Here is a 27259-nt window from a genome sequence, read left to right as displayed (position 1 = left end):
CATGTTGGGTGGGTTGTTTGACCGTGGAAACCACGTTGGGTTGTTTGACCATGGGAAGACACGTTGGGTGGGTTGTTTGACCGTGGAAACCACGTTGGGTTGTTTGACCATGGGAAAACACGTTGGGTGGGTTGTTTGACTGGGGAAGCCACGTTGGGTGGGTTGACCATGGGAAGACACGTTGGGTGGGTTGTTTGACCATGGGAAGACGCGTTGGGTGGGTTGTTTGAGTGGGGAAGCCACATTGGGTTGTTTGACCATGGGAGACACGTCGGGTGACCTCTTTCCCCACGGCAAGACACATTTCACTGTGGGAAACCACACTGAGGTGTTTCCCCAGAGGAACAATGTCGGGGTGTTTCCCCACCAACAGTGGAAACAGAGAAGACAATTCCCATTTCCCCCACCCCCACCCCAGAATTTACAAAGCAACCCCCCCCCAAACCCACAAGAAAAAAACTTCGTAAAAAGGGTTTATTGAATTACCCAACAGCAGGCAGTATTATACTGAAAACAGTCAAAGGGAATAGTGCATTTCTGGAGAAAAAAAGGCTAGGATTTGGGTCTGCGGATCTCAATTTTATGTTTATTTCGGCTTGAGGCGTTTCTCTCGCTTTCCTTCAGGCCACTCCGGTGCAGATGGGTCATCTCGCCTTTGCCCTCTACCTGAAGTAGATCAGGTCTTTAAAATACACCTTTTTTCCCTCACTATTTGAGGCCAGATCAAGCGTTTTGCCCTTTTTTTTTGCAGGTATTTGAGGCCGTGCCACCTGCTGTAGGCGCCCATCATAGCTCAGTGCCGGTTTTCCTTCTGCGCTTGCAGAAACTCAACCTGAGACGCCAGTTTGTGCCTCTAGAGGCGTGAAAACCTCCAAAGAAGTATTTACAAGAAGTGCGGGACGTGGTCCTCTCGTGTCAGTCCCCCCCCCGCGTGGTTTCGCCTACTGCATAGGGTAGACGGGGGCTTCCACTTCCATCCGCACGAGGTTGGAGGCGCGGCTGAAAGAGACGAAACGCGGGCAGCCGTCAGGGCAACCCCCCCTTTGAAGAGGAACCAACAGCCCTTCCTCACCCTCCTCATCGCAGAACGTTGCGTCTTCCCCTTCCCGAAAGGTGAGTTTTGCTCAGCGCCACCGCAGTTTTATGGGGCAGGTCTTGCCCTTGGGTGTGGGATTGCGCTCAAAAAATTTCCAAGCCTGGCGGCGTTGTTGGCTTCGTCTACCACGTCATGGATGTTGCCAAAAAATTGCAGTTAACTCCCCACCCACCACCCTGTTGTTGTGACCTTGTCCGATTTCCATCGGGAGCATCCTCGTAGCCAGCAGCAGAGGGGAAGCGAGGGTTAAATGGTTGGGTTACGGCACGTTTTGGCATTAGGCGGTGGTGCGGAGGTGCCATGCAGGACAGGCAGAGTGATGCGGAGGGGCTGGGGAAGGTGGGGGGGGCACAAGGGTGAGGTGTGCGGGGAAGCAAGCGGAAGGTGGAGGTGGGATGGACGTTGGGGAGATCTTCGTTGCCCTGTAGTGGTGGCTTTGGGGTTGCTTTGTGTTCAGTAAAATGGCTCTAATTTGGGCAAAATGGCTCTATATTGGGCAAAACGGCTCTATATTGGGCAAAATGGTTCTATATTGGTTCAGTAAAATGGCTCAATAGTGAGCAAAATGGCTCTATAGTGAGCAAAATGGCTCTATATTGGGCAAAATGGGTCTATAGTGGGCAAATTGGCTCTATAGTGGGCAAAATGGCTCTAAATTGGTTCAGTAAAATGGCTCTATAGTGGGCAAAATGGCTCTATAGTGGGCAAAAAGGCTCTATATTGGGCAAAAAGCTCTATATTGGGCAAAAAGGCTCTATATTGGGCAAAATGGCTCTATATTGGTTCAGTAAAATGGCTCTATAGTGGACAAAATGGCTCTAATTTGGGCAAAATGGCTCTATATTGGTTCAGTAAAATAGCTCTAAATTGGTCAAAATGACTCTAAATTGGGCAAAATGGCTCTATATTGGGCAAAATGGCTCTATATTGGTTCAGTAAAATGGCTCTATAGTGGGCAAAATGTTTCTATAGTGGGCAAAATGGCTCTAATTTGGGCAAAATGGCTCTATATAGGGCAAAATGGCTCTATATTGGTTCAGTAAAATGGTTCTAAATTGGGAAAAAAGGCTCTAATTTGGGCAAAACAGCTCTATATTGGGCAAAATGGCTCTATATTGGTTCAGTAAAATGGCTCTATAGTGGGCAAAATGGCTCTAAATTGGTTCAGTAAAAAAGCTCTAAATTGGGCAAAATGGGTCTATAGTGGGCAAAATGGCTCTATGTTGGGCAAAGAGGCTCTATATTGGGCAAAACAGCTCTATATTTGGCAAACAGGCTCTATACTGGGGAAGATCACTCATTATTTGGCAAAATCACTATCTGTTCAACAAGAGCAACTTATATTCAACAAAAGCAACTTATATTCAGCAAGATCACCTTATATTCAGCACGATTGCTCTATATTTGGCACGATGGTCCTATATTCAGCTGGACCACGCTATATTCGGCAAGACTGCACTGTATTTGGCAAGATTGCACTGTATTTGGCAAGATCACCCTATATTTGGCAAAGTTGCCCTATATTCGGCAAAATGGCTTGTTATTTTGCAAGAAAGCCCTGTGTTTAGCAAGATTATTTTATATTGGGCAAAATTACCCTATATTCAGCAAGACCATTCTATACTCGGTGAAACCTGTCTAAATTCAGCACTCGCTCTATATTTGACTCTGCTTCTCACAGGGACAAACCCGAGCAGCTTAGCGAAGTAGAAGGCATCCCATGAGACACCAAAGAACTAATTTTTTTTTTTGGCTTGATCTCGGCTCAGTTTTTCTTTCTACAAAGAAAACTTCCCTGTGCGCCGTGATTTTGGTCGACAGCCGTTTCGTACGGGATGGCCAACATCGAAGCTAAGGCATCGAGGGTCTACTCTTCATAAGTCTAGCCCATGCTGAGGCGCCAGAAACCCCCAATTATTCAGGTAATTAATTAGGGAGGGTCGAACAAACTAAGCCTTATCCAACCGTGGGGCTGCAGGAGCATTTGTAGTGTGAGATGTGACAGCAAAGAAGGACAAGAGTCACTTACCAGAATAATTTCCTTGGGTTTGTGTGTGTCAGTCGCTGTGGATGAAACCAAAGAAGATGGAGAAGTCCTTTCCGGATGCCGCCTAAGCCCAACCCGTCGATGCCCCACGGAGGTTGTTCCCTACCCTCTTGCTTGCCCAGACTTAAAAAAATATCAACCCATGGTTTGGTTTGGGGGGGAGGGTGGGTCTTTTGGGGTCACTCACCATCCCGCAAAATCCCTGGCTTTCCAGGCATCGACAACCTCTGCGATGTTCCTCACGGTCCGGCCATCAGGCAGCTTCAGGTCATCGCTGGGGTCACCATTGAAGTTGCCACAGGGAGCGCAGAGCCGGTTGACCAAGGAGGCCCCTACGGTCACCGTCACCTCCCCGTTGGGGCTGAAGACCACGTCCATCCCCGACGTATGGGAGACGGTGATGTTCCCCGCCACCGTGCTCAAGGAGATGGCTTCCGACACCGCAGCTGGAAGGCGGGTGAAAAGACCATTCACCTGCAGCGAGCCAAAACGCCAAAAATGGGTTAAAAATATCCAAGACCGCCCCGTAAAAATAGTATGGCACAAAGTTATCGTTGGGTTGAACGCCTAAGAGCGACGAAGGGAAGGAGATAAATCCCACACCAATTCCACGTCTGAATTGAATTACTCAACTAGCTCATCCGCAAGGGTTGCCCGTGCCCTGCCTCGACTTACCCACACCTCCATGTTGTTATTCACGGTGATGAAAGCTTCGCGGAAGAAGATGAAGACGGCCACGGCAGCCGGGATGCTGTCATCCCGGCACTCGCTGACATCCACCACCACCTTGAACCAGTGGGGCGACTGCTCGTCGCAAAGGGCGGCCACTTTGTAGGTGCCGCTGGCCAGGAGCTTTCCACCGGCGCCGTCAAACGTGGTCAAGGTGGCCCCCGGGGAGACCCGGCACTGGCCTTCCCGCTTGACGCACTGCTGTACCCCATCCCGCGTGGCACAGACCTCGTCCGGCGGACACCGTGTGTCCTCACAAACGAGTCCCTGGGAGAGGTGGCAGTTGCATTTCTTGGAGCAGTTGCTGGAGATGATGGTCTCGCCCGCCTGGAAAGGAAAAGCTCAGAGGTTAATCCACATGGGCAGCGTCTCCAAATTTGGGGAGGAATTTCCCACCTTCAAGCGGGGAAGAAATCCCAGAGAGAGGAAGAAAAACCATGAGGTGGATTTGGTGGAATTTGTGAAACTCAGTGGACTAATTGTCCTTTCCCCCCCGGGTCCAGCACAGCAAAATGCACATTTTAGGATGTTATTAATTGCATTATTTTAGACGTGTGTCCTTAAAATGAAGTGGCAACCCACCTCATTGAAGGTCGAGTCCCAAAACCGGTTGCATTGACTAAGCGTGACAACCAACCTCATCAAAGATGGAATCCCCAAATCCAGTGCATCATCTAGATGGGACAACCAACCTCACCAAATGAGTCCCCAAACCTGTTGCATCATCTAGATGGGGCAGCCTACCTCAATGAAGATTGAGACCCGAAGTTAGTTGCATCAACTCAATGGGACGACCCAACTTCTCATCAAAGATTGAGGCCACAAACCAGTTCCATCAATGGGGCAACCCACCTCATCAAAGACTGAGACCACAAACCAGTTCCATCATCTAATTAGGACAACCCACCTCATTAGAAGACCGAATTGCCAAACCAGTTGCATCACCCAGATGGGACAACCCACCCCACATTCCTTCCTCAGCCTGATTTCCACCAAAACCGCCTCGATGGTCAACCTTACCTTGAAATACCGTCCCTGGTGCACGCAGCCGCACTGCTCCAGGGACACGCAGGCTTCTCCGTCGAAGAGGTAACCGTCATCGCACTGGCAACCCTCAAAGCACGTCCAGCTACACGGGGCTGGCACGGATAGGCTGGCGCAGGTGAAGTCGCAGGTACGGGTGCAGAGCTCATAGTGACTATGCGGTGGGCAGGAGAGGGCTGGGAAGAAAAAAAAAAAAGAGAGAAGTACCATTATTACCTCCCCCAAAAAATTATGACCATTTTTCCCGCACCCAATGGAGCATCCCCATGGCTGACCAATGGTCTTGGGCATCTCTGATGGCTCCAAAAGTTGTTAAGCCAATTGAATCCCGCTTTTAACATCCAAGTTAAAGCATTTGCGTAGCACTAAGCACCTCGAGGCAAAGTAGAGGGATGTCCATCTCGAACTCATTGGAGTTTTGCAGGTGGGAAGCTGGAGTTTCTTTCTTCCGGGGGGTTTTGGGTGGGAAATAGGTGATTGAAGCCCCAAATTGAGCTTTTTGGGGAGAGGTTTAAAAATAATTTCTGGGCTATTTGATAGATTTGGGGGGGGAGTTAAGCAAAAAGCAGCCTCGCGTGATATTACACAGGTCATTCGTATGTCGTCTTGGTCCAGACAGTGAAGGCGAGTTTGCCTCAAAAGCAGAAAATTGCAAGCGTGGCAAAATTGGAGGATTTTTTCTGGGGGAAAAACGTGACTTTGGAGGAAAACAGGAGTTGAAGTGGCACTTACGGCAAAAAGTGGTCGTTCTCCACCCGCCGATCTCGGCCCCAGCGGCTTGGCAAGCAGCGACGTAGGCTTGGAGGCTTTGGCACAGGACGTCCCGCGCGCCGTTGGCAACGCAGACGTCGTGGACGCAATGGTTGAAATACTCCACCGGGCTCACCCGTGGGTGACACGACCCGAAAGGTCCCGCCGGATCCCGGATGAGCCCGCAGGAATCACCGGCGCCGTAGGGAGCAGCGTCGTCGGCGTCGCACGCGGGGCAAGCCTTGCCGTGGCAGCCGTCGGTACACGCTCCGTCCTTCACCGGCGTCTTCCAGGAGGTGACGAATTCCTCGGTGCTCTGCGCCAGGGAACCGCCGGGCAACTGGAAATCGTCACCGGGGTCCCCGTTGTAGTTGCCCCCCAGTCCACACACGCGACCCCGGTAGGAATCGGGGATGGTGACGAGGAGGTAGGTGGCCACGTTGTAGAGGAGCCGGAGCCCGGCGGCCGACTGGAGGACGACATTGTTGCCTTCTTGGCCGATCCGTAGCTTCTTGTCCTCCGTCACCAGCGGCAGCGTGTAGCGCTCCCCGTCCACCTGGGATGGGCACAGAGGATGGGGAGGGGTTTGCACGCACGCGTGCGCCAGGGAGGTTTGGCACGCACGCACGCGCGCACCAGGGGATGTCGCACTGATGGATAGGAATGTCCCAAATTCTGTATCAGGGGATTTTCCACGCATGCACCGGCGGATTTTGCATCGACGGACACAGATGTCCCAAATTCTGGATCAGGGGATTTTGCACACACGCACCAGGGGATGTCGCACCGACGGACATGGACATCCCAAATTCTGGATCAGGGGATTTTCCACGCACGCACCGGTGGATTTTGCACGCGTGCACCAGGAAATGTCGCACCGATGGATAGGAATGTCCCAAATTCTGGATCAGGGGATTTTCCACGCATGCACCGGTGGATTTTGCACCAACGGACATGGATGTCCCAAATTCTGGATCAGGGGATTTTCCACGCATGCACCGGCAGATTTTGCATGCGCGCACCAGGGAGGTTTGGCACCGAAGGACACGGACATCCCAAATTCTGGATCGGGGGATTTTCCACGCATGCACCGGCGGATTTTGCACCGACGGACACAGACGTCCCAAATTCTGGATCGGGGGATTTTCCACGCATGCACCGGCGGATTTTGCACCGATGGACATGGACGTCCCAAATTCTGGATTGGGGGATTTTCCACGCACGCACTGGTGGATTTTGCATGCGCGCACCAGGGGATGTTGCACCGACAGACACGGACGTCCTAAATTCTGGATCAGGGGATTTTCCACGCATGCACCGGCGGATTTTGCATGCACACACCGGGCCATTTTCCACGCATGCATGCACCGAAGGATTTTGGACACGAGGGATTTTGCACGGATGACCGCGCCGAGGGATTTCGCCTGCGCGAGATCCCTCCCAACTTACCGTCACCTCCCACTTCTTTCCCCTCTCTATGCCGACCGTGTACCCGTGGATGGAGATGACCACCTTCTTCATCAGCGCCACGTTACCCCGGCCGCCCACGTCGTGCTCCAAAACCACCGAAAAATTCGTCAGCCTCCTCTCCGGCTTGCAGACCCGCGCCAAGACGTAGGTGCAGGACCCCTGGAGGTCGAAGGCTCTCCCGTCGAACGTCACGTAGTGCGGGTCGCCGGAGACCACCAACCGCCCGTAACCGGCGGGGTAACACCCCAGCACCCCGTCCTCTACTCGACACTCCTCGTGGGCGCTGCAGAAGACCTCCTCGCACTCCACCGCCCCGTTGGCTTTGCAACGGCACCTCTCCCGGCACGAGGCGTAGAAATCCTCCCCCTTCTTGTAGTAGCGGTCCCGGTGCTCGCAACCGCACTCGCCCGCCGGCACGCATTCGTCGCCGCTGAGGACGAAGCCCCCGTCGCAGAAGCAACCTTCGGTGCACGGCACCGACGCGCAGCCCTCGGGGGGGACGGCTCGGACCCGGCACGTGGCCGGGCAGCTGCTGCCACAGAGCTCGTAGTGAGAATGAGGGGGGCAGGAGGGACCTGCGAGAAACGGAGGAGAAAAATTAGGGAGCCCCGCTTGGATTTGCGGCTGGAAGCGTCAGGGTGGGTATTTCCATCGTTGCAATGGAGTTTGGGGGGGGGCAGGTGCAAGCAAGTCCTTGGTGGGGGAGCATCGATATCGCTCTGGAGGGTGAAGGGGATTTATTTTGCATTCCCTTTCCTTGCATTAATGAAATATGTAGTGAGGAATGGGCATTTATTTTGCATTCCCCTTCCTTGCATTAATAAAATACATGTAGGGCAATGGGCATTAATTTTGCATTCCCCTTCCTTGCATTAATAAAATACGTGGAGGGCAACAGGGATTTATTTTGCATTTGCCTTTTCTTGCATTAATAAAATACGTGGCGGGCAACAAGGATTTATTTTGCATTCGCCTTCCTTGCATTAATGAAATACATGGAGGGCAATGGGCATTTATTTTGCATTCCCCTTCCTTGCATTAATAAAATACATGTAGGGCAATGGGACTTATTTTGCATTCCCCTCCCTTGCATTAATAAAATACGTGTCCGGCAACAGGGATTTATTTTGCATTCGCCTTCCTTGCATTAATAAAATACGTGGAGGGCAACAGGGATTTATTTTGCATTCTCCTTCCTTGCATTAATAAAATACATGGCAGGCAATAGGGATTTATTTTGCATTCCCCTTCCTTGCATGAAGGAGGAACGCGGAGGGCAATACTGATTTATTTTGCTCTATTGCATGAAGGAGGAACAAATTTTGCTTTGGAGATGAGTTGGAGGAAATTTTCCCGCCTCCATATTTGCATCTAAACTCATCATTTGGCCTCGGGGCTGTAGAGGGAGAGGATAAAATAATTTTTTCTGGAAGGAATGGTTGAAAATGGGGCAGATAAATCCTATTCTTTCATCAGCCCAAAGCCTAGGGTGCAAATCTGAACAAATCTTGGGTGGTTGAGCATCAATATCGCTCTGAAGAGCGACGGGGACTGATTTTGCATTCCCCTCCCTTGCATCAAGGAAGAACCTGGAAGGCAATGGGGGTTTATTTCGCACCATTGCATGAAGGAAGGAATTCATTTTGCTTTGGAACCAAGTTGGAGAGGATTTCCCCACATCCATATTTGCACGTTAACTCATCATTTGGCCTTGGCACTGGGGAGCGAGAGGATAAGCTAATTGCATCGCTAGGCGATGTTGGAAAAAAGGGCAAATAAACCCGATTTTGGAAGCATTTTGTGTTTCCATTGGCTCTAAGCAAAGCCAAGAGCGGGCAGTTGGGCTCAAAAACTTATTTTTATGGCCAAGCGTGGGGGGTGGGGGTGGTGGGAATCCCCTTCTGGCCCCGCTCACCGCAGAAGGACGGCGTCCTCCACTGCTCCACGTTGACGCCACGGCTCTGGCATTCCGTCACGTAGGCGGCGATGGCTTTGCACAAGGTGTCCCGGTGGCCTTTGTAGTGGCAGGCGTCGAAAGCGCAATCCTCGAGGAAAGGCGTGGGGTCGATGACGTCGTGGCAAGCCCGGAAGGGCCCCCCGGTTTTGGCGATCACCCCGCAATAGCCGTCGCCGCGGTAGAGCTGTTTCTGTTTCTCGTCGCACACCGGGCAATCCCCCACGCAACCGGCTGAGCAACCGGGGACGTCTCCCACCTTCCAGCTATCGGCCAACTGGATTTCATCCGCCGCCCGTTTGCCGTCGCGGGTGATGAAGTCGTCGCCGGCGTCGCGGTTGGCGTTGCCGCAGAGGCCGCAGACGGCGCCGGCGTAGTCTTCGGGGAGGATGACGCGGGCGTAGCTGTACCAGTCGAAGCTCACCCGCAAGCCGAAGGCGGTGCGGGCGAAGCCGTGGACGCCGCTGTGGTAGAGCTCGAACTGGTCCTTCTGGGTGAACGGGAGCTCCACGAAGACGCCGTTGACCTGGAGAAGGTGGAGGGGGCGGCGGTGGCACCGGTTAGCCAACCGCTCACGCAACCCGCTTGAGTTTTGGGGCAGTTTTGGGGTTTTTTTTGCAAAACCTTTTGCGCGGGGAAGATTTCCGTGCAAGTGCGAATCCCTTGAGATTTGGGCATTTTTGCAAACCCCTTTGCATGGGGAGAATTTCCGGGCAAATTCAAATCAGTCGAGGTTGGGGTGGTTTTGGTCAACACTTTGCGTGGGGAGAATTTCTGGACAAAATGCAAATTGCTTGAGATTTGGGGGTTTTTGCAAAACCCGTGGATTTCCAGGCAAATGCAAATTACTCAGGATTTGGGTGTTTCTGTAAAACCAATGCAAATCCCTTGAGATTTGGGCATTTTTGCAAACCCCTTGAGATTTGGGCATTTTTGCAAACCCCTTTGCACGGGGAGGATTTCCGGGCAAATTCAAATTACTCAGGATTTGGGTGTTTCTGTAAAACCAATGCAAATCCCTTGAGATTTGGGCATTTTTGCAAACCCCTTGAGATTTGGGCATTTTTGCAAACCCCTTTGCACGGGGAGAGTTTCCGGGCAAATTCAAATTAGTCAAGTTTGGTGTGGTTTTGGTCAACACTTTAGATGAGGAGAATTTCCATAAAAAATGCAAATCGCTTGAGATTCGGCTGTTTCTGCAAAAACCTTTCGCATGAAGGGGATTTCCAGGCATAGGGTTCTATATTAAGTGGAAAATATTATTGTTCAGTGAGAGGGGTTCTATGTTAAGTGGAAAATATTATTGTTCAGCGAGAGAAAGAGAGGAAAAGTTGTAGCTAACCCTTTTGTGCAACACTTTGGCTAAAACGAGGCAGGAATTGGACCTTTCCCAAATTAATTGAGTCAGTCTGCAGCTGTCAGGAAGAAAGGAAATATAAACTCAGAAAGCCTCGTGGGAGCAAAAAAAGGAAGCCGAAGACGTCAAGCGATGTGGATGCTTTTGAATGTGGAAGTATTTTTGCTATTATTCATGGATATTTTTCACTCGCTTAGTCTGCCAGAGCGAAAATTGGCTGTTTCTAGGACACCATAAACAAATTGTAGGTTTTTTTTTTTCTTTTTTTTTTTATATGAACTTCTTTAAGTGTTTAAAAATAAGGTGTTTAAATCCAAACTAGCTGCTCAGGGCTCCCTCTGGAGATGGTAGACAGAAACCGATGCTTCCACAGTGGTGCGCATGAGGAAAAAAAGGGTGATTTGGGGGGAAAACATAGCAAATAAGCAGTTTAGATGCAAGCTGCACGAGGTCCTACCTTGACCTTGCGCGGATGCTCCTGGCTCATGCTGATGACGTTGCCGTAGACCTCCAACGTGACGGCTTTGGTGAAGGACACGGCTTTGCTGCCCCGGTTGTTGTTCTCCACCTTGACGGTGAAGGGGACCAGTTTGGGGTCCTGGGTGCAGAGGGCCGCGAACTGGTAGATGCAAGTCCCTTGGAAATCGTATTTCAACCCGTCGAAGGTCGTGTAGTGAGGGTCGCCCGTCCCGATGCAGGTAAAATACTTGTTCGCCTGGCACTTGGGGACGCCGTCAACCGTGACGCATTTCTCGTGGGCTTTGCACCCAGCCTTCTTGCAAGCCACCTTCCCCCCTGCCTCGCATCGGCACCGGCTCTGGCAACTCCCATCCTCCCAAAATTCCTCCCGGACCTTGTAGGAGCGACCGTTGTGGAAACAACCGCAGGTCTCCGCCGGGACGCAGGAGTCGTTGTGGAGGACGAAGCCCTCGTTGCACCGGCAGCCGGCCGTGCAGGGCTCGCCGCAGGACGTGGGGGCTTTGGGGTCGGCGCAGGTGGGGGGGCACGCCGTGCCGCAGGCTTCGAAGTGGCTGTTTTGGGGGCATCTCTGAGCTGTGGGAGAAGAAGGTCTCAAAAAAAAAGGGCAACACAAGGGATGAGCTCAGCGCTTTCCTTAGAGGGACGTCAGGCTCCTACGTTGGGTCAGTTGATGCCCAAAAGTGATCCAGACTCACCAAGACTCCGAGGACGTGGCCCTCAGGAACCTGCCCCCCCCTAATTCTGTGTGTTACGGACGTCTGAAGTCAGGTAAGGCGCATTTTGGGGTGGTTTGGCATGAAAAGAGCAACACAATCCTTCCCCGATGTTGGTTAAGTTGACGCCTACAAGCATCAACTTGGTGGGCTGGGCAACAGCTCTCGGGCACCCGTGGCCAGATCCCTGTGTGGATCCCCTTCTTTTTCCCCCAAAATATTTAGGGACCCCTTCCATCTGAACTCACCGCAGCCTGCCGTGTCCTGCAGCGTCTCCTGGTCTTCACAATCATCTTGGCAGGAGGGATCTCGCCAGCTCTCAGCCCAATCCTCCACGCTGGAAGCCTGAGCACCGTCAGAAAGCGTCACCTCGTCCTCCGAGTCCTCGTTGAAGTTGCCGCAGAGTCCGCAGGTGCCCCCAAAATAACTGCTGGGCACCGCCACCATTATGGCCCAGTCTTCATCGTAGGTCACCTGCAGCCCAAAATCCGTTTGCAGGATGGTCCGACCCTCGTTTTGGGAGATCTGGATCTTCCCCGCTTCCAGGGTGGCTGGTAGGCTGGTGGGTTTGTTGTTGACCTTGGGGGAAGGAGAAAAAGAAGGGTTAAATCTCATCGGGGGGTGGCTTTGCTGAGAGTTCACAACCCCCAAAAAGCATCTAGATACAGTCAGAAAGAGAAATTTCTTTCAGGAAGAAGCAATTATCAGCATAAACCAGCCATTTTGCTGTAGATACGCAATAGGCTTTAGCGGGAAAAGATCAAAACCCAAATGTGTCATGGGAAAACCATCATCTCCTTCAAATTCGGAGCTTAAAATCTCGTTTAAGTTAAGACCACTGAATTCTACGGCTGGGAGAAACCTCGTCTAACCTTGTAAAATAGACTTACGGCTCGCTTAGACTCCCTTTTTGCAGTAGATCTCCATGGCTAGCGGACCCCATGGATAAATCCAGGCTTACAGTAGAGTTGCGCCCTTAAAATTGCCTTTTTCTTGACACTAACCAAAAAGCAAGCATGCTTTAATTAAAGACACCTCGAGTCGGGTGCAAAGCACCCTCTCCTTTGCCACGTCTTGATTTGTAACGCAAAATTTCCCAATATTCCGTGGTTTTGGTGGTTCTCCTCATTTTTTAATTTCAACCTCGCCCGCCACAATGTTTTATCCGCTTCCACATGGCACAAAAGGCTTTCTCCAGAATAACGCCGCCACGGCCTGGAAAAACCTACCTGGATTTTACCTCCCTCTCCGATGTGGATGGAGATGTTGTAGGAGTACACGTAGATGTTGGTCAACCACTCCTTAAAATCGCCTTCGCTCTTCTTCTCCTCCACGACGAACGGCACCAGGGTGGGATCGTTGCCGCAATACTTGGCGATGGTGTAGGTGCAACCGCCCCGGATGTCCACGGTCATCCCGTCGAAGGTGTGGTATTGCAGGGACTGCGACCCCATGCAGGTTCCCATGTAGTCGTGCACGCACATGGCCTCCCCCTTCTCCATCTTGCACGTCTCCTTCGTGCGGCATTGGACGAGCTGGCAGGGATCTGGAAAAAAAATCACACAACGATTATTTGGACATCTGGGTTGATTGCTTGAACCTCCTTTCATTGATTGTTTAATTACAGATGATTTTTTTACAGATTATTTATAGATTAATATTTATCCTAGGTGGGTTTATCCACCTTAAGCTTAGACTTGAACATCCGGGTTGATCGCTTGAGGCTCCTTTCATTGATTGTTTAGTTACAGAAGATTGATTTACAGATAATTTACAGATTAAAATTTATCCCAGGTGGGTTTAGCCACCTTAAACTTAGACTTGAACATCTGTGTTGATCACTTGAGGCTCCTTTCATTGATTGTTTAATTACAGATTATTGATTTACAGATTAAAATTTATCCCAGGTGGGTTTATCCCCCTTCAGCTTAGACTTGAGCATCTGGCCTGATCGCTTGAGGTTCATTTCATTGATTGTTTAATTACAGATCATTGATTTACAGATAATTTATAGAATAAAATTTAACCCAGGTGGGTTTTTCCAATTTAGGCTTAGATTTGAACATCTGGGCTGATCACTTGAGGCTCCTTTCGTTGATTGTTTAATTACAGATTATTACCCTATAGGTTATTGATAGATGCTATATTTATAGAAGTAGTACCCTCTCCTAAAATGGGCCAAAGCCATGTTGGATTAATTACCCCCTTTTAGACCTGCCTATCTTTGTGCTACAAGACAAAATCTTGAGTTTCAGCTCAAAACAGCTAATTTTAGATACTTTTCTAGATGCAAGCTCCGCGTTTATCAGCCATGGGGATGGAAAGGGGATGTTATAGACACCCGGCTCGGAGGACTAAATTTTGACTCCTAAAAATCCGTGGGTTTACCTTGCAGGAGGGAAGCGAAAAGGGGGTTAAGGGGGCTGGAGGTGGCCACGGGACACTCACCGCTGTCGCAAACAGCCGCCGACCCGTAGGCTTTTTGCTCCCGGATCCCTACGCTGAGCAACCCAAAGGGAGACGTCTTGTGCTCCACCGTATGGACGGCGAAATGACCGCCCAAACTCTGCCCGGTCCACGAGTAATCGGTGCCCGGGACAGGTTTCCACGCGACGTTTCTCAACGGCGTTTTGTTGAGCATCAACCCGGACGTCTCCGAGGTCTTGGCGATGAGCAGGGCGTAATTATCGTAACCCTCCAGGGCAAAGATTTTGTAGGAGTGGCAGTAGCTGGAGACATCTGGGATGGTCATAAAAAACGGGTCGTAAGAGATGGCATCTTTATTACCTCCGTCGGCAAAAAAAATGACCTGGATGCCAGCGTTGGCAGACAGGTACAAGGTATTTAAGGCTTGGAGGCCGTAGAGCGTTGACCGGCTGGGCCGTAGCTCCCGAACGGACTTGGTCACCCCGTGTTGAGACTCCACGCGCGTCGGCTGGGAGGTGGAGACGTAGACGATGTCAGACTGAGTCTCGAAAGGCAACGGCGGCACGATGAAGGCGGTGCCCCAGCTGGAAACAGGTTGGAGCTGCTCCACCAAATGGTCGCAGTGGGTGAACCTGGCCAAGCAAGTGTGGCCAGTGAAGACGGCTACGGGTTTTTGCGCCACGATCCTCGTGCCGGACATATCAGATGGGCTTTGGAGTTGGGCTGCTTGGAAGGGTTCCAGTCTGATGGAGAGAACTGAGCCCCGGGGGTAAGACCGGCCTTGGTAGGTCACCGCGGCTTTGAGGTGGACGTCAACCACGGTGGGCTCGTCCCAGGCGGCCACCACGAACTCGCCATAGCGGTCGGTGCCCACGTTGGGTGTCACGACATGGTACTCTGTGCCCCAGTTGTGCACCGGGTAGACCACGGCTGAGTCAACCGAGGTGGGTTTCTCGTTGACCATCACCAAGGAGATGGCGTTGTTGGCCCTCACCACCACCGTGTTGTCAAAGGTTTTACTTCCCACCATCTCCGCTTGAGGTGGGACCTTCACCAGGATGGTTTGGCCTGTGGTCGCCTGCACCGTCATCCTCAAGCCCGGCTTCTTCATGGAGATGGTGACAGACGTGAAGGGCGAATAACCTGTGATGAGCAGCTTGAAGTCGCTGTTGAGGGTCTGCTGCAAACCGTTTTGCATGTAGGCCACCACAAAGTCTTCCCCCAGGTGGTGCGGAGCCGACGCAGCGACGTTGAGCAAGTAAAAAACACCTAGAAAAGCCCGAGGAAGAGGAGAATTTGCCATCAGCGCCTTCATCATCCATAAAGTCGGATTGGGCAACCCTAGCTGGGGACCAAGACTCAAGTTGGGCTTGAGGTGGCACCCGATTTAATCTTGGTGGGTAAGGAATAGCGATGTGGTGGGCTATTGATTTGACGGGATATTGTTTTGGAGAAATAACCATTTTATTTAACATTGATTTGAAGGACTTTTGATTTGACGGACTCTTGATTTGATGAGATATTATTTTGGAGAAATAACCATTTTAATTAACATTGATTTGATGGACTATTGATTTGATAGACTCTTGATTTGATGGACTCTTGATTTGATGGGATATTATTTTGGAGAAATAACCATTTTAATTAACATTGATTTGAATGAATACTGATTTGACGGACTGTTGATTTGATGGACTATTGATTTGATGGACTATTTGATGGACTTTTGATTTGATGGACTATTGATTTGATGGACTATTTGACGGACTTTTGATTTGATGGACTATTGATTTGATGAGATATTATTTTGGAGAAATAACCATTTTAATTAACATTGATTTGATGGACTATTGATTTGATGGGATATTATTTTAGAGAAATAACCATTTTAATTAACATTGATTTGATGGACTTTTGATTTGATGGACTATTGATTTGACGGGATATTATTTTGGAGAAATAACCATTTTAATTAACATTGATTTGATGGACTATTGATTTGATGGACTTTTGATGGACTGTTGATTTGATGGCTTATCAAGTTGGAGAAATAAGGCCTGTCAATTTGAAAAAATATTGAATTGAAGAAATTATTTCAAAGGAGTATCAATCAAGAGGACTATGAATTTGAAGAAATAGCAATTTGAAGAAATAGCAATTAATTCCCCGGGCAAAAGATGAGCTTTTGGGGTGCGAAATATGGCCTCTTGGACTGGAAAAATCTTATTTTGAGGCAATTCACGTTTTTGGGGGGTGAATTTTACAGGTTATGATGCACTTCTCCATCCTGTTTGAACTCACCCCATAACACGACGGTCCAGACCCGCAGCAGCACGTCAACTTTTCCCCGGCTCGGGTTGCCATCCATGGCTGCATGAAGGTAAGAAAAAGATCAAATTATCTGATTTTTTTTTTTTTTTAAATGCATTTCTGTTTGCCCATGGCCCAAAATTCTGAGGTTTATTGCGCTTGCACATGTCCCAAAATTTAACATTTTATTCTATTCGAATTCGCATCCATCCCCCAAAATCTGTGGGTTTTGCCCTTGCATTCATCCACAAAATAAGTGTTTTATTGCACTTTCCCCCAAATTCTAGTTTTTGCACTCACACTCACCCCCAAAAATCTGGTTTTTTTCACTCATACTCATCCCCAAAGTCATTATTTTATTGCACTTACACCTGTTCAAAAATCTGCTTTTTTGGGGGGCATTTACACGTGCCCTCCCCCATCCAAGGACCACCCCCCATCCCCCCAATCACTTCACATCTCCATGGAAACCGACCCAGGACGATAGATTTGGGTCCTCACAAATTTTAAAAAAATTCAACTCCCCTCTGAGCATATTTGCTTTTTTCCCCTTTCCTCCCTCTTTTTTACCTATTCCCCCCCTTTCCCCATTTTTTCCTTTTTCCTCTTTTCCTTTTTACCCTTTCCTCTCTTTTTCTTTTTTCTCCTTTCCCCCCTTTTTTCCATTTTCCCTTTCCCCCCTTTTCCCCTATTTCCCTTGTTTATTTTGCCCCATTTTTCCCTTTTCTCTTTTCCCCCAAATCCCCTTTTTCTCCTTTTTCCTTTTCCCATTCTTCCCCCTTTTCCCCTATTTCCCTTGTTTATTTTGCCCCATTTTTCCCTTTTCTCTCCTTTCCCCCAAATCCCCCTTTTCCCCCAAATCCCCTTTTTCTCCTTTTCCTCTTTTTTCCTTTTCCCATTCTTCCCCTTTTTCCCCTATTTCCCATTTTTCCCTTTTGCCCCATTTTTCCCTTTTCTCTCTTTCCTCCCCAAATCCCCTCTTTTTTCTCTTTTTCCTCCTTTTTCCTTTTCCCTTTCTTCCCCCTTTTTCCCTTTCCTCCCCTTTTTCCCTCTTTTTCCCCCTTCCTCCCCTTTTCCCCCCAAAATCCCCCCAGAAATGGTCAAATTCAGCTACTACCATTAAAAAAACCCAAGGCTGGGGGGATATTTGAGGAATTTCCAGACTTACTTTCACACTTCAGGCTCTTTTCTGCAAATAAATACATTTATTTTTATATATATTTAACCTTACCTGCCTCTGGTTTTTATCCGGGCCCCAAAATCTCTGTTTTTGTCCTCAAATCCTCAATGCAAATGCCAAGAGCAATGCTGGGGCAGGCGACTGCTGCTTCTCCCTTTATAATTTTTTGCAGAAAAGGGGGAAAAAAAAAAAAGACAAATACAGACGGCCCCAAGGGACCGACCCACCCAGTGCTTTGACATCATTTTTGGCGAGAAAAAAAGGTGAAAATGGGGAAGAAAACATTGTTTTGATTAAAGCCGGGCCAGGGGTTGATGCAAATGGCAAAAAAGGTCTGAATTACTAAATAGGGATTTTTTTTTATTTTTTTTTTGCCGGTGTGGTTGAAATTGCCCCAAAATTACAAGCGGGGGCGAGGGGTACAAAAGGGTGGGGATATTTTTCTGCAGAAACGGGGTGCGTTAGTGGGCCAAAAAAGGCCCTAAAAAAGCAAAAAGAGGGGGAGGAGGAAGGGGTTTTTTTCAAAAAAAGTCCCTTTTGGGGGATGACGAATAGGGCCGGGGTGGGGGGGGTGTGACGTTGTGTGTTGTGTCGTGTCGGAGCGTGTTGTGGGTGCGACATTTTGGGGGTGTTTGTGCCAAATTGTGTGTTGTGTTGTGTTGGAGCGTGTTGTGGGTGCGACATTTTGGGGCTGTTTGTGCCAAATTGTGTGTTGTGTCATGTTGGAGCGTGTTGTGGGTGCGACATTTTGGGGGTGTTTGTGCCAAATTGTGTGTGTTGTGTCACATAAGACCAAGGCGGGGGGGGTGTTGTGTGTCGTGTGCTTGTGTGTTGTGCACATGTGTGCACACCTCGTGTGCGTTGAGTGTTGTGTTGCACATATGTGTTGTGTTGCGCATGTGTTGTGTTGCACGCTTGTGTTGTGTTGCGTGGTATGCAGATGTGCGTTGTGCACATGTGGCCACGCGGAGCAAGTGTCGTGTTGTGTTGCACACACATGTTGCGCACGTGGTCACACCTAGTGTGCCCTCCTAGTCTGTGTTGACGTGTTGTGCTGCACGTGTGTTGTGTGTAGCGCACACTTAGTGTGTGTTGAGTGTTGCGTTGCACACGAGTCGTGTTGCACACGTGTTGTGTGTTGTGCAAATGTGTGTTGTGCACATGCACACACCTAGTGTGCGTTGTGTTGTGTTGTTGCATGCACGTGTTGTGTGTAGTGCACACCTAGTGTGTTGACATGTGTTGCACACGTGTCGTGTGTAGTGCATGCGTGTTGACGGTTGTGTTGCACGCATGTGTTGTGTGTAGTGCACTTGTGTGTTGATGTGCAAAAGTGTGTCATGCACATTAGTGTGTAGCGTGTTGTGTGCACGCATGTTCTGCTGCGCACGCTAGCGTGTTGTGGGCGCCCCAAGTGTCGTGTGCAGCGTGCACGTATCGTGCGCGTGTGCGTTGTGCAAAAACACTTTCTCTTTAGGGGAAAAAATTCCCCTTTATGGAAAATATTCCTCTTTAGGGAAAAAATCCTGAATTTGTGGGGTTTTAGGTGATTTTTTTTCCCGTAAAATTTGTATTTTTCGCCAAAATTAGTCACTTGGGCTCTTGGTGCAATCCTGACCTCACGTCCCTGCAGGAAAATGCCCATAAATGGGAGAAAAAATCCAGCATTATTACAAATAAAATGAGCCCAGAGCATTTGGAAATAATTTTTTGGCATTGTCTGCAAAAGAGGGAAAAAAAAAATCATAAATGCATGACATAGAGTACAAGAAATTATTAAGTTGTGCACGGAGCACAAAAAAATCATGCACACCTGCAAAAAACATATTTCATGCACATAGAGTGAAAAAAATCATAAATCTGTGCTCGTAGAGGGCAAAAAAATGATAAATTTATGCACACAGAGGGCAAAAATCAGCCATTTGTGCACACAGAGGGAAAAAAAATCATAAATTCGTGCAAACAGAAAGCAAAACTTCATAAATCTGTACAGCTAGAATTAAAAAAATCATAAATTCACACACACAGAGAGGCAAAAAACCATAAATATATGCAGAGTGAAAAAAGTAATAAATTCATCCACAGAGGGCAATAAATCATAAATTTGTGCACACAGACATAAAAAAAATCATAAATGCACGGAGAGACGTAAAAAATTCATAAATTTGTGCCCATAGAGCGCAAAAAAATAAAAAATTTATGAAGAGACGGGCAAAGAAAATCATAAATTTATGCCTGCAGAGGGCAAAAAGTCATAAAAGCGTGCGTGATGATAAAAAAAAAAATCATAAATTCATGGACACAGAGGGCAATAAACCATTAATTTGTGTATACAGACCCCCCCCCCCATATATTTGTGTATGCAAAAGGCGAAAAATCATAAATTCATGCACATAGAGTGCAAAAAAAAAATTAATGCACAAAGAGGCCAAAAAAAAAAGATGAGTTGATGCACGCCTGGTCCAAAACCCCCTCAAAGCACACGGCCACACGTGAGAAATGAAGACGACGCCAGAGCCGCCATGTCACAGCTGCAATTTTATTGCTCCCGTATCCCAATTTTATCGCTCGACACGTCCCGCTGGGCGACCTCGCCATCCGTGTGTGACAGGGAATGATGGGGACGGGGACAATGGGGACGGTCCTTCCGTCTTGGACGCTTTGATTTATCTGCGGGGAGAAACCAAGAACTCAAGGGGAGGAAACGCTTTTCTGAGCAATTCTCAAAATCTCCCTTTTTTTTTTTTTTTTCCTAGGTTTCCACCCCAAAACCCCAACCTACAACCAGCAGTTGTTGCTGTTGGCCACCTCGGGCACCTCCGTGGGGACACCCGTCACCTTAAAGTCATCGACTTGGAAGACCCAACGCCCTGGGACGTTGACGTTGGAGGTCTTGGTGATGTTGATGATGGCATCGGTCTGGGAACCGGGGATGTTGTAGAAATTGGTTTCATCTCCGCTGTTGAAGCCGGCCTGGAAAAGGAGTCAAAATGGAGGATTCAGAGGGTTAAACCCACCCAGGAGTGGGACAACCTCTTACTGTTGGTGGTGGTGACCCCCAAAAAATCGTTACGGGCCAACCTCCAATCTTCAGGGAACCTGGTGGTGTCCCCCCAAAATGTTACGGGCCAACATCCGATCTTCAATGTTCTCGTCACCAAAAAGTGTCGGGGCCAACCTCTGACCTTCGGCGAACCTGATGTCATCCCCAAAAACATGACAGGCCAACCTGGCGTTGTCCTCCCAAAAATGTTACGGGCCGATCTCTGACCTTCATCATCTTTGTCCCCAGAAGACGGTATGGGACAACCTCCTACTATGAGTGAACCTGGTGTTTTGCCCCCAAAATATTGTGCCTCACCATCCTAGCGTTGACATTGTTGCCCCCCAAAATGGTAGAAGACGACTTCCAGTCTTGGATGAACTTGGTGGCGTCCCCCAAAACCATTATGGGCCAACCTAACTTGGGTATCGTCTTCTACCAAAAAAAATTACCGGCCAAAGTCCTACCTTCAGTGGTTTTTTTCCCCAAAAACGTTGTGGGCCAAAGTCCTTCCTTCAGCAAATCTGGTGTTATCTCAAAAAAACGTTACCGGTCAACGTCCTCCCCCATTCCTCAGCTCGTCCCTTTTCCCTCTGCTTTTCCTTCAACCCCACGTACGTGGGCTGGGGTGCCTCCGAGACCCGTTTCAGCGTCACCGTCACTTGCCGCCCCGGTAGTCCACTGGATATCCCAATAGTTGAGGATTATGAAGGACGTCTTGGTGTTGGTGGTCAGGACGGCTTGGAAGGTGTTGCCCTGCAAAAAGGAAGGAGGAGATGACACCATCAGTGGTGGGATGAGCGGGTAGGGATGGGATTTCACCCTGAGGGCTGCACGCGGCTGTAGACTCTTTGCCTGGAGCTGTTGCAAGGAAGCTATCTTGGTGAGGTATGGCCCAATCGGGTTGGTTTTTTGGTGTCTACCTTCAGACGAGTACTTTTGGTGCTCTACCACAACCTCTTTCTCGGCACAAGGTGGCCAGAGGAACAGTGTAGTGGAAAAACTGGCTTTCAACACAGAAAAAAAAATGTGAATTAATTGGGGAGTAAAAGTTTGTGATGTCTGGATGACAAAGGGTAGTTGGGGAGCTCCATGGGGTTCGTGTATCCATGCAGGGCTGGCAGGTAGGACAGAGGGACCAGAGGACACACGCTCACCTCCAAAGTCATGAAGGCACATGAATGGGTGGCAAGGACCAGTGGCTGGGTCATGAAGGCCAACGAATGGGTCGTGAAGGCCAGGAATGGAACGTGAAGGCCAAGAAAGAGGTCTTGAAGGCCATCAAATAGATTGTAAAGCCGACAAATGGGTCATGAGACCAACAAATAGGTCGCGAAGGCCAACGAGTGGGTCATGAAGGCCAACGAGTGGGTCGCGAAGGCCAACAGGTGGGTCACGAAGGCCAACGAATGGGTTGCGAAGGTCAACAAATGGGTCATGAAGGCCAACGAGTGGGTCGCGAAGGCCAATGAGTGGGTCACGAAGGCCAACGAGTGGGTCGCAAAGGCCAACGAGTGGGTCGTGAAGGCCAACGAGTGGAATGTAAGGCCAACAAAAGGGTTGCAGGGCCAACAAATGGGTCATAAGGACAAGAAGTGGGTCACGAGAGCCAACGAGCGGGTCGTAAGGCCAACACATGGGTTGCGAGAGCGAACGAATGGGTTGCGAAGGTCAACCAATTGAGCACCTGCGGCGGAGCTCTGGTTTCGGCTTGTCTAGATCTTCAGCCACCGAATCGGTGACGGATTTGAGGCCGTGATTCGCTTTGCTCTCCAAAACGCGCCCGCCTGTGGCCACGTGCTTGTCTCGCACCGAGTCAGGGTGGGATTAATTAATTTTTCACGCGCGTGACCTTATCTGGCCATCAAGTCATGACCGTGGCCCTTACCTTATTGGTGGTGGAGCCGTAGTAGGCCACGTGGTCCCAGGTGGCCACGAAAGCCCACGTGGCCGTGTAAGGGATCTTGGGGAAGTATTGGTTGATGTCCTTGGTGATGCGTGCCAGCAGCGTCGGGTCAGTGGTCTCTCGGTAGAAGACATCCCCTCCCCTCACGTTGTCCACGTCCGCCCAGTATGGGGCCACGAAGGTGCGTCCATCGGCCAGGGGGAAGGGGTCGGGGGTGTATTGGTTGACCCGGGTGTCGAAGGAAATGACACCGTTGTTGTTCACCTGCAAAAGACACCGGGTCGAGCCCGGGGTGGTGGCAACCTGTGTTGGAACCCTACCACGGGGTCAACGCCTTGACTTGGTTGTGGTACCCTGGAGATGGACACGGGATGCAGATGTGGTCTCACCACTGACTTCTGCATCTCTACGACCATATCGGAGGTGTTTAGGTCGTTATTGCATCTACGGCTCTGGCAAAACGAGGGGAGGGGTGGGGTATAACACCCTCAACTTGGCCATGGACCTCCCAACCACCGCTCCGGAAGGGTGTGGTTCTCCTCCCAAGACCCACCAACCATACGAGGATGCTTTGATGCACCAGAAAAAAAATAAATACTCTCGTATTAAGGGAACCACGTCAATGCCATGGACGGGTAGATTTTTTGTTGAGGGGCAAGTGACAAAATGAAGTGGAAAAGGGAGCAAAAAAAAACCCAAAAGGGGAGCGAAATTGGAAAATGGAGACACGCAAGGAAGAAGTGGAATTTTGGCTCACGTACGTAAAGGGTGCGGTACTCTTTGCCGTAGAAGGTGAAGGGCACGGCGAGGGAGACCTTCTTTGATGACCCATCGTCAAGTTTGGGGTTCTTCTGGTCGTGCTGCTCCGGACCGTAGGGGTAGAGCAGGGATGCTGCGGGAAGGCAGAGGCTGAGGTATTGGGGACCTCATGCGTTTTGGGGTGAAGCCTGCCAGATTTGGGATTCCTGATTTTAAACGGGACCGCTTTGCACCAAATTGCCTAAAAATGGCGTTGACTTCTCTTGGGTGTCCAACGGTTGGGGGTGACAGTGGGGCTGAAGGGAATTGCCCCATGGGAATGGCACGGGGTACCGATTTGAGGACAAACGGGGCAAAAAATAGAACGTTTGATTTTCATATACCCACGACGTAGCCACGAGGAAGCTCTGCTCCCTTCTCGCTTCCCAAACTAAACGACGCCATTTTGGGTGGAAATACCATGTATTAACGCAAGACCCCGCACCCCAAATACCCACCTTTTTCTTGTGCCGGTTGGACGTTCATCACAGCTCCTGGAAAAAAGACGGGAGGTGGAATATTAACCCAGGAACAACCCTCGCCCGTGAGTTTTCCATTTAGCAGCATTCTCAGAAAAAAACTGTATTTTTTTAATTTATTTTTTTTTCCAAACCTACCTAACATCAGGAGCAGGAAAGCAACAGAGGGCTTCATCCCAGCTCTTGCAAAACTGTCAAAATTCTGTAAAAATTAAAAAAAAACCAAACAAACACCCAACAAACTGATGAAGCAGCCCAAAGATGCTCCGGAGGTGAAAGGGTTCTCATTAAAATACCACCTGACCTCTTTTCATGGCATTTTTGCCCCTTGCCGTGCTGGGGTTGAATTATTTTGGACTTTTTTTTAAAGAATTGCATGCCTAGGAAAGTTTTTCTTTTCATTGCTGACCGAAAGTTGGGAAAAAATCAGATTTCCCGAGTGTATTTTAACCCTTTTTTTGCCTCAACCTGGGGACCAAACCCAGGGGTCCTGCCTATGGGAATCACCCCCCGGAGCAAAGCTAGGCATAAATTGGAAGGGGTTTGGTAAAAAAAAAAAAACCAAACAAAAACCAAAAACCACCTAGGTGTTTTCCTGGCTGGAAAAAGAGAAACTGAGGCAGGATAGAGGATGCACAATGCGAACGAGGTGATTTGCTGAGCACCCACGTGTGCATTTTGCAGAACAAACTCCGGATCTGGAGCAGGACAATCCTTTGCACTGAATTTTTTTTTTTTTTTTCAGGAAAATTTCTGCTCGATTCGTGCAATTTTAAGCCATTTGAAGGGAGAGCGAGTGCTCGGATCTGTGCAATTTAAGCAATTTCAAGCGAGAGGGTTTAAGGGAGCGACGGATGCTCGCAGCGGGGATAAAAATCTCTTACCTCGTTATCTCGCTGCGTCCCGATTTCCCTGGGAAAAAGTGGGAAGAGGAGAAAAGAGACACCGACACGAGCTCAGCCACCAAAAAAATGGGTTTTCTGTCGCATCCTGCCCCTTCTTTTAACACGCAGCCCTCCTGCCCGCCCTCCGCCACGAAAAAAAAAAAACCAAAACCCACTCCGTAAACGCGGTGGAATCCTCCAACTTTCTGCCTATCAAAGCAAAGCGGATCCGTAATCCCCTCGAGGTTTCCGAAAAAGCAGATTTCGGGACACAGGAGACACTTGGCTCCTCCTGATGTTGGGGTTTTTTTTTTTGTTTGTTTGGTTTTTTTTTAACCCAGATAAGGTTTTGGCAAGGAGATGAGCAGTTCCCAGGAATTCCCGTAAGGGGAATAATTTCTGATGAATCTCTGAAAAAAAATTAAAAAAACCAATTCCCCTCCCCCGTTGCTCCCCCTGCAGGGAGCAAAAAGAGGGTCACTGGGCAAAACGTGTTTTGCGGGTGCATCGTTTCCAGGGGGGGTTGATGAAATTTGGGGGGGGGGTCTCAGCAGTGGGGGGGGAAGAGTGGAAAGCTCAGAAGGGTGCTGGGGCGCAGCTGGGGACGGCGTGTGGGCGGCAGGATTTATTCAGCTGGAGGCATTTGCAGCAGCAAAGGAATATTCAATAAGATTAGCAGGGATGGTTGTGGGTCCTGCACCCATCGCAACGTCCCCTGTGGGTCCTGCACCCATCAGAATGTGTCCTATGGGTCCTGCACCCATTGCAGTGTCTCCTGTGGGTCCTGCACCCGTTGCAATGTCTCCTGTGGGTCCTGCACCCATTCCAACATCTCATATGGATCCTGCACCCATCGCAATGTCCCTCGTGGGTCCTGCACCCATCACAACATTCCCTGTGGGTCCTGCACCCATTCCAACGTCTCGTATGGGTCCTGCACCCATTCCGATATCTCGTATGGATCCTGCACCCATTGCAGTGTCTCCTGTGGGTCCTGCACCCGTTGCAATGTGTCCTGTGGGTGCTGCACCCGTTGCAACATTTCGTATGGATCCTGCACCCATCGAAATGTCCCCTGTGGGTCCTGCACCCATCACAACATCTTGTATGGATCCTGTGCCCATTCCAACATCTTGTATGGGTCCTGCACCCATTGCAATGTGTCCTGTGGGTCCTGCACCCGTCACAATGTCTCCTGTGGGTGCTGCACCTGTTGCAATGTGTCCTGTGGGTTCTGCACCCATCGCAACATCTCGTATGGATCCTGCACCCATTGCAACATCCCCGGTGGGTTCTGCACCCATTCCGACATCTTGTATGGGTCCTGCACCCATTGCAACGTCCCCTGTGGGTCCTGAACCCATTGCAACATCTCCTGTGGGTCCTGCACCCATTGCAACATCTCGTATGGGTCCTGCACCCATCGCAATGTCCCCTGTGGGTCCTGCACCCGTCACAATGTCTCCTGTGGGTCCTGCACCCGTTGCAATGTGTCCTGTGGGTGCTGCACCCATCACAACATCTCCTATGGGTCCTGCACCCATTGCAGTGTCTCCTGTGGGTCCTGCACCCATTCCAACATCTTCTATGGCTCCTGCACCCATTCCAGCATCTCGTATGGATCTTGCACCCATCGCAATGTCTCCTGTGGGTCCTGCACCCATTGCAACATTTCGTATGGATCCTGCACCCATCAAAATGTCCCCTGTGGGTCCTGCACCCATCACAACATCTCCTGTGAGTCCTGCACCCATCACAATGTCTCCTGTGGGTCCTGCACCCATTCCAGCATCTCGTATGGATCTTGCACCCATCGCAATGTCTCCTGTGGGTCCTGCAACCATTGCAACATTTCGTATGGATCCTGCACCCATCGAAATGTCCCCTGTGGGTCCTGCACCCATCACAACATCTCCTGTGAGTCCTGCACCCATCACAATGTCTCCTGTGGGTCCTGCACCCATCAGAATGTCCCCTGTGGGTCCTGCACCCATCGCAATGTCTCCTGTGGGTCCTGCACCCATTGCAGTGTCTCGTATGGGTCCTGCACCCGTCAGAATATCTTCTGTGGGTCCTGCACCCATCGCAACATCTCGTATGGGTCCTGCACCCATTGCAACATCCCCTGTGGGTCCTGCACCCATTCCGACATCTTCTGTGGGTCCTGCACCCATCGCAATGTCCCCTGTGGGTCCTGCACCCATTGCAATGTGTCCTGTGGGTCCTGCACCCATTGCAACATCTCGTATGGATCCTGCACCCATTGAAATCTCCCCTGTGGGTCCTGCACCCATCGCAACATCTCGTCTGGGTCCTGCACCCATCGCAATGTCTCCTGTGGGTGCTGCACCCGTTGCAATGTTCCCTGTGGGTCCTGCACCCGTTGCAACGTGTCCTGCACCCATTGCAACATCCCCTGTGGGTCCTGCACCCATCGCAATGTCTCCTGTGGGTCCTGCACCCATCGCAACGTCCTCAGCAGCCTTTGTGCAAGGAGAACGTCGCAGGCGAAGGAGACCAGCTGCACGTTTTCAAGTCCTGGCTCCCCGATGTGCACCAGAATCTCCAATTCTTTGGAACTCCGGGGCGGTT

General features: G+C 49.9%; 1 protein-coding gene across 1 annotated transcript; it reads right to left on the bottom strand.

Annotated features, from left to right (window-relative positions):
* Positions 1-460: 460 nt before the first annotated feature.
* On the bottom strand, positions 461-25145 carry LOC142025995 (IgGFc-binding protein-like). Its single transcript, XM_075018741.1, has 20 exons — positions 24668-25145; positions 23922-23985; positions 23763-23798; positions 23268-23398; positions 22489-22770; positions 21219-21356; positions 20396-20530; positions 19987-20227; positions 16369-16437; positions 14089-15336; positions 12870-13186; positions 11889-12219; positions 10905-11500; positions 9052-9616; positions 7116-7711; positions 5649-6222; positions 4893-5092; positions 3819-4199; positions 3331-3617; positions 461-999 (listed from the first exon to the last, which is right to left on the bottom strand). Exons 2-20 carry the CDS (start codon positions 23956-23958, stop codon positions 942-944), a joined length of 6222 nt encoding a protein of 2073 aa, XP_074874842.1. The 5' UTR covers positions 23959-23985; positions 24668-25145; the 3' UTR covers positions 461-941.
* Positions 25146-27259: the final 2114 nt, after the last annotated feature.

This window comes from Buteo buteo, chromosome 31 (genome assembly GCF_964188355.1).
Source record: "Buteo buteo chromosome 31, bButBut1.hap1.1, whole genome shotgun sequence".
Classification (NCBI taxonomy): domain Eukaryota; kingdom Metazoa; phylum Chordata; class Aves; order Accipitriformes; family Accipitridae; genus Buteo; species Buteo buteo.
This window is presented reverse-complemented; position numbering and strand designations above follow the sequence as displayed.

Bases quoted from the DNA above. Each gene is read 5' to 3' on its own strand.
- LOC142025995 (XM_075018741.1), bottom strand. From the start codon at position 23,958: ATGAAGCCCTCTGTTGCTTTCCTGCTCCTGATGTTAG. The intron at 20,228-20,395 runs GTGACGGGTGTC...TTCTCCCCGCAG, and splicing joins TCCAAGTCGATGACTTTAAG to ATAAATCAAAGCGTCCAAGA. The intron at 16,438-19,986 runs GCCTCTTTGTGC...ACCTTCATGCAG, and splicing joins CAACTCATCTTTTTTTTTTG to CCATGGATGGCAACCCGAGC.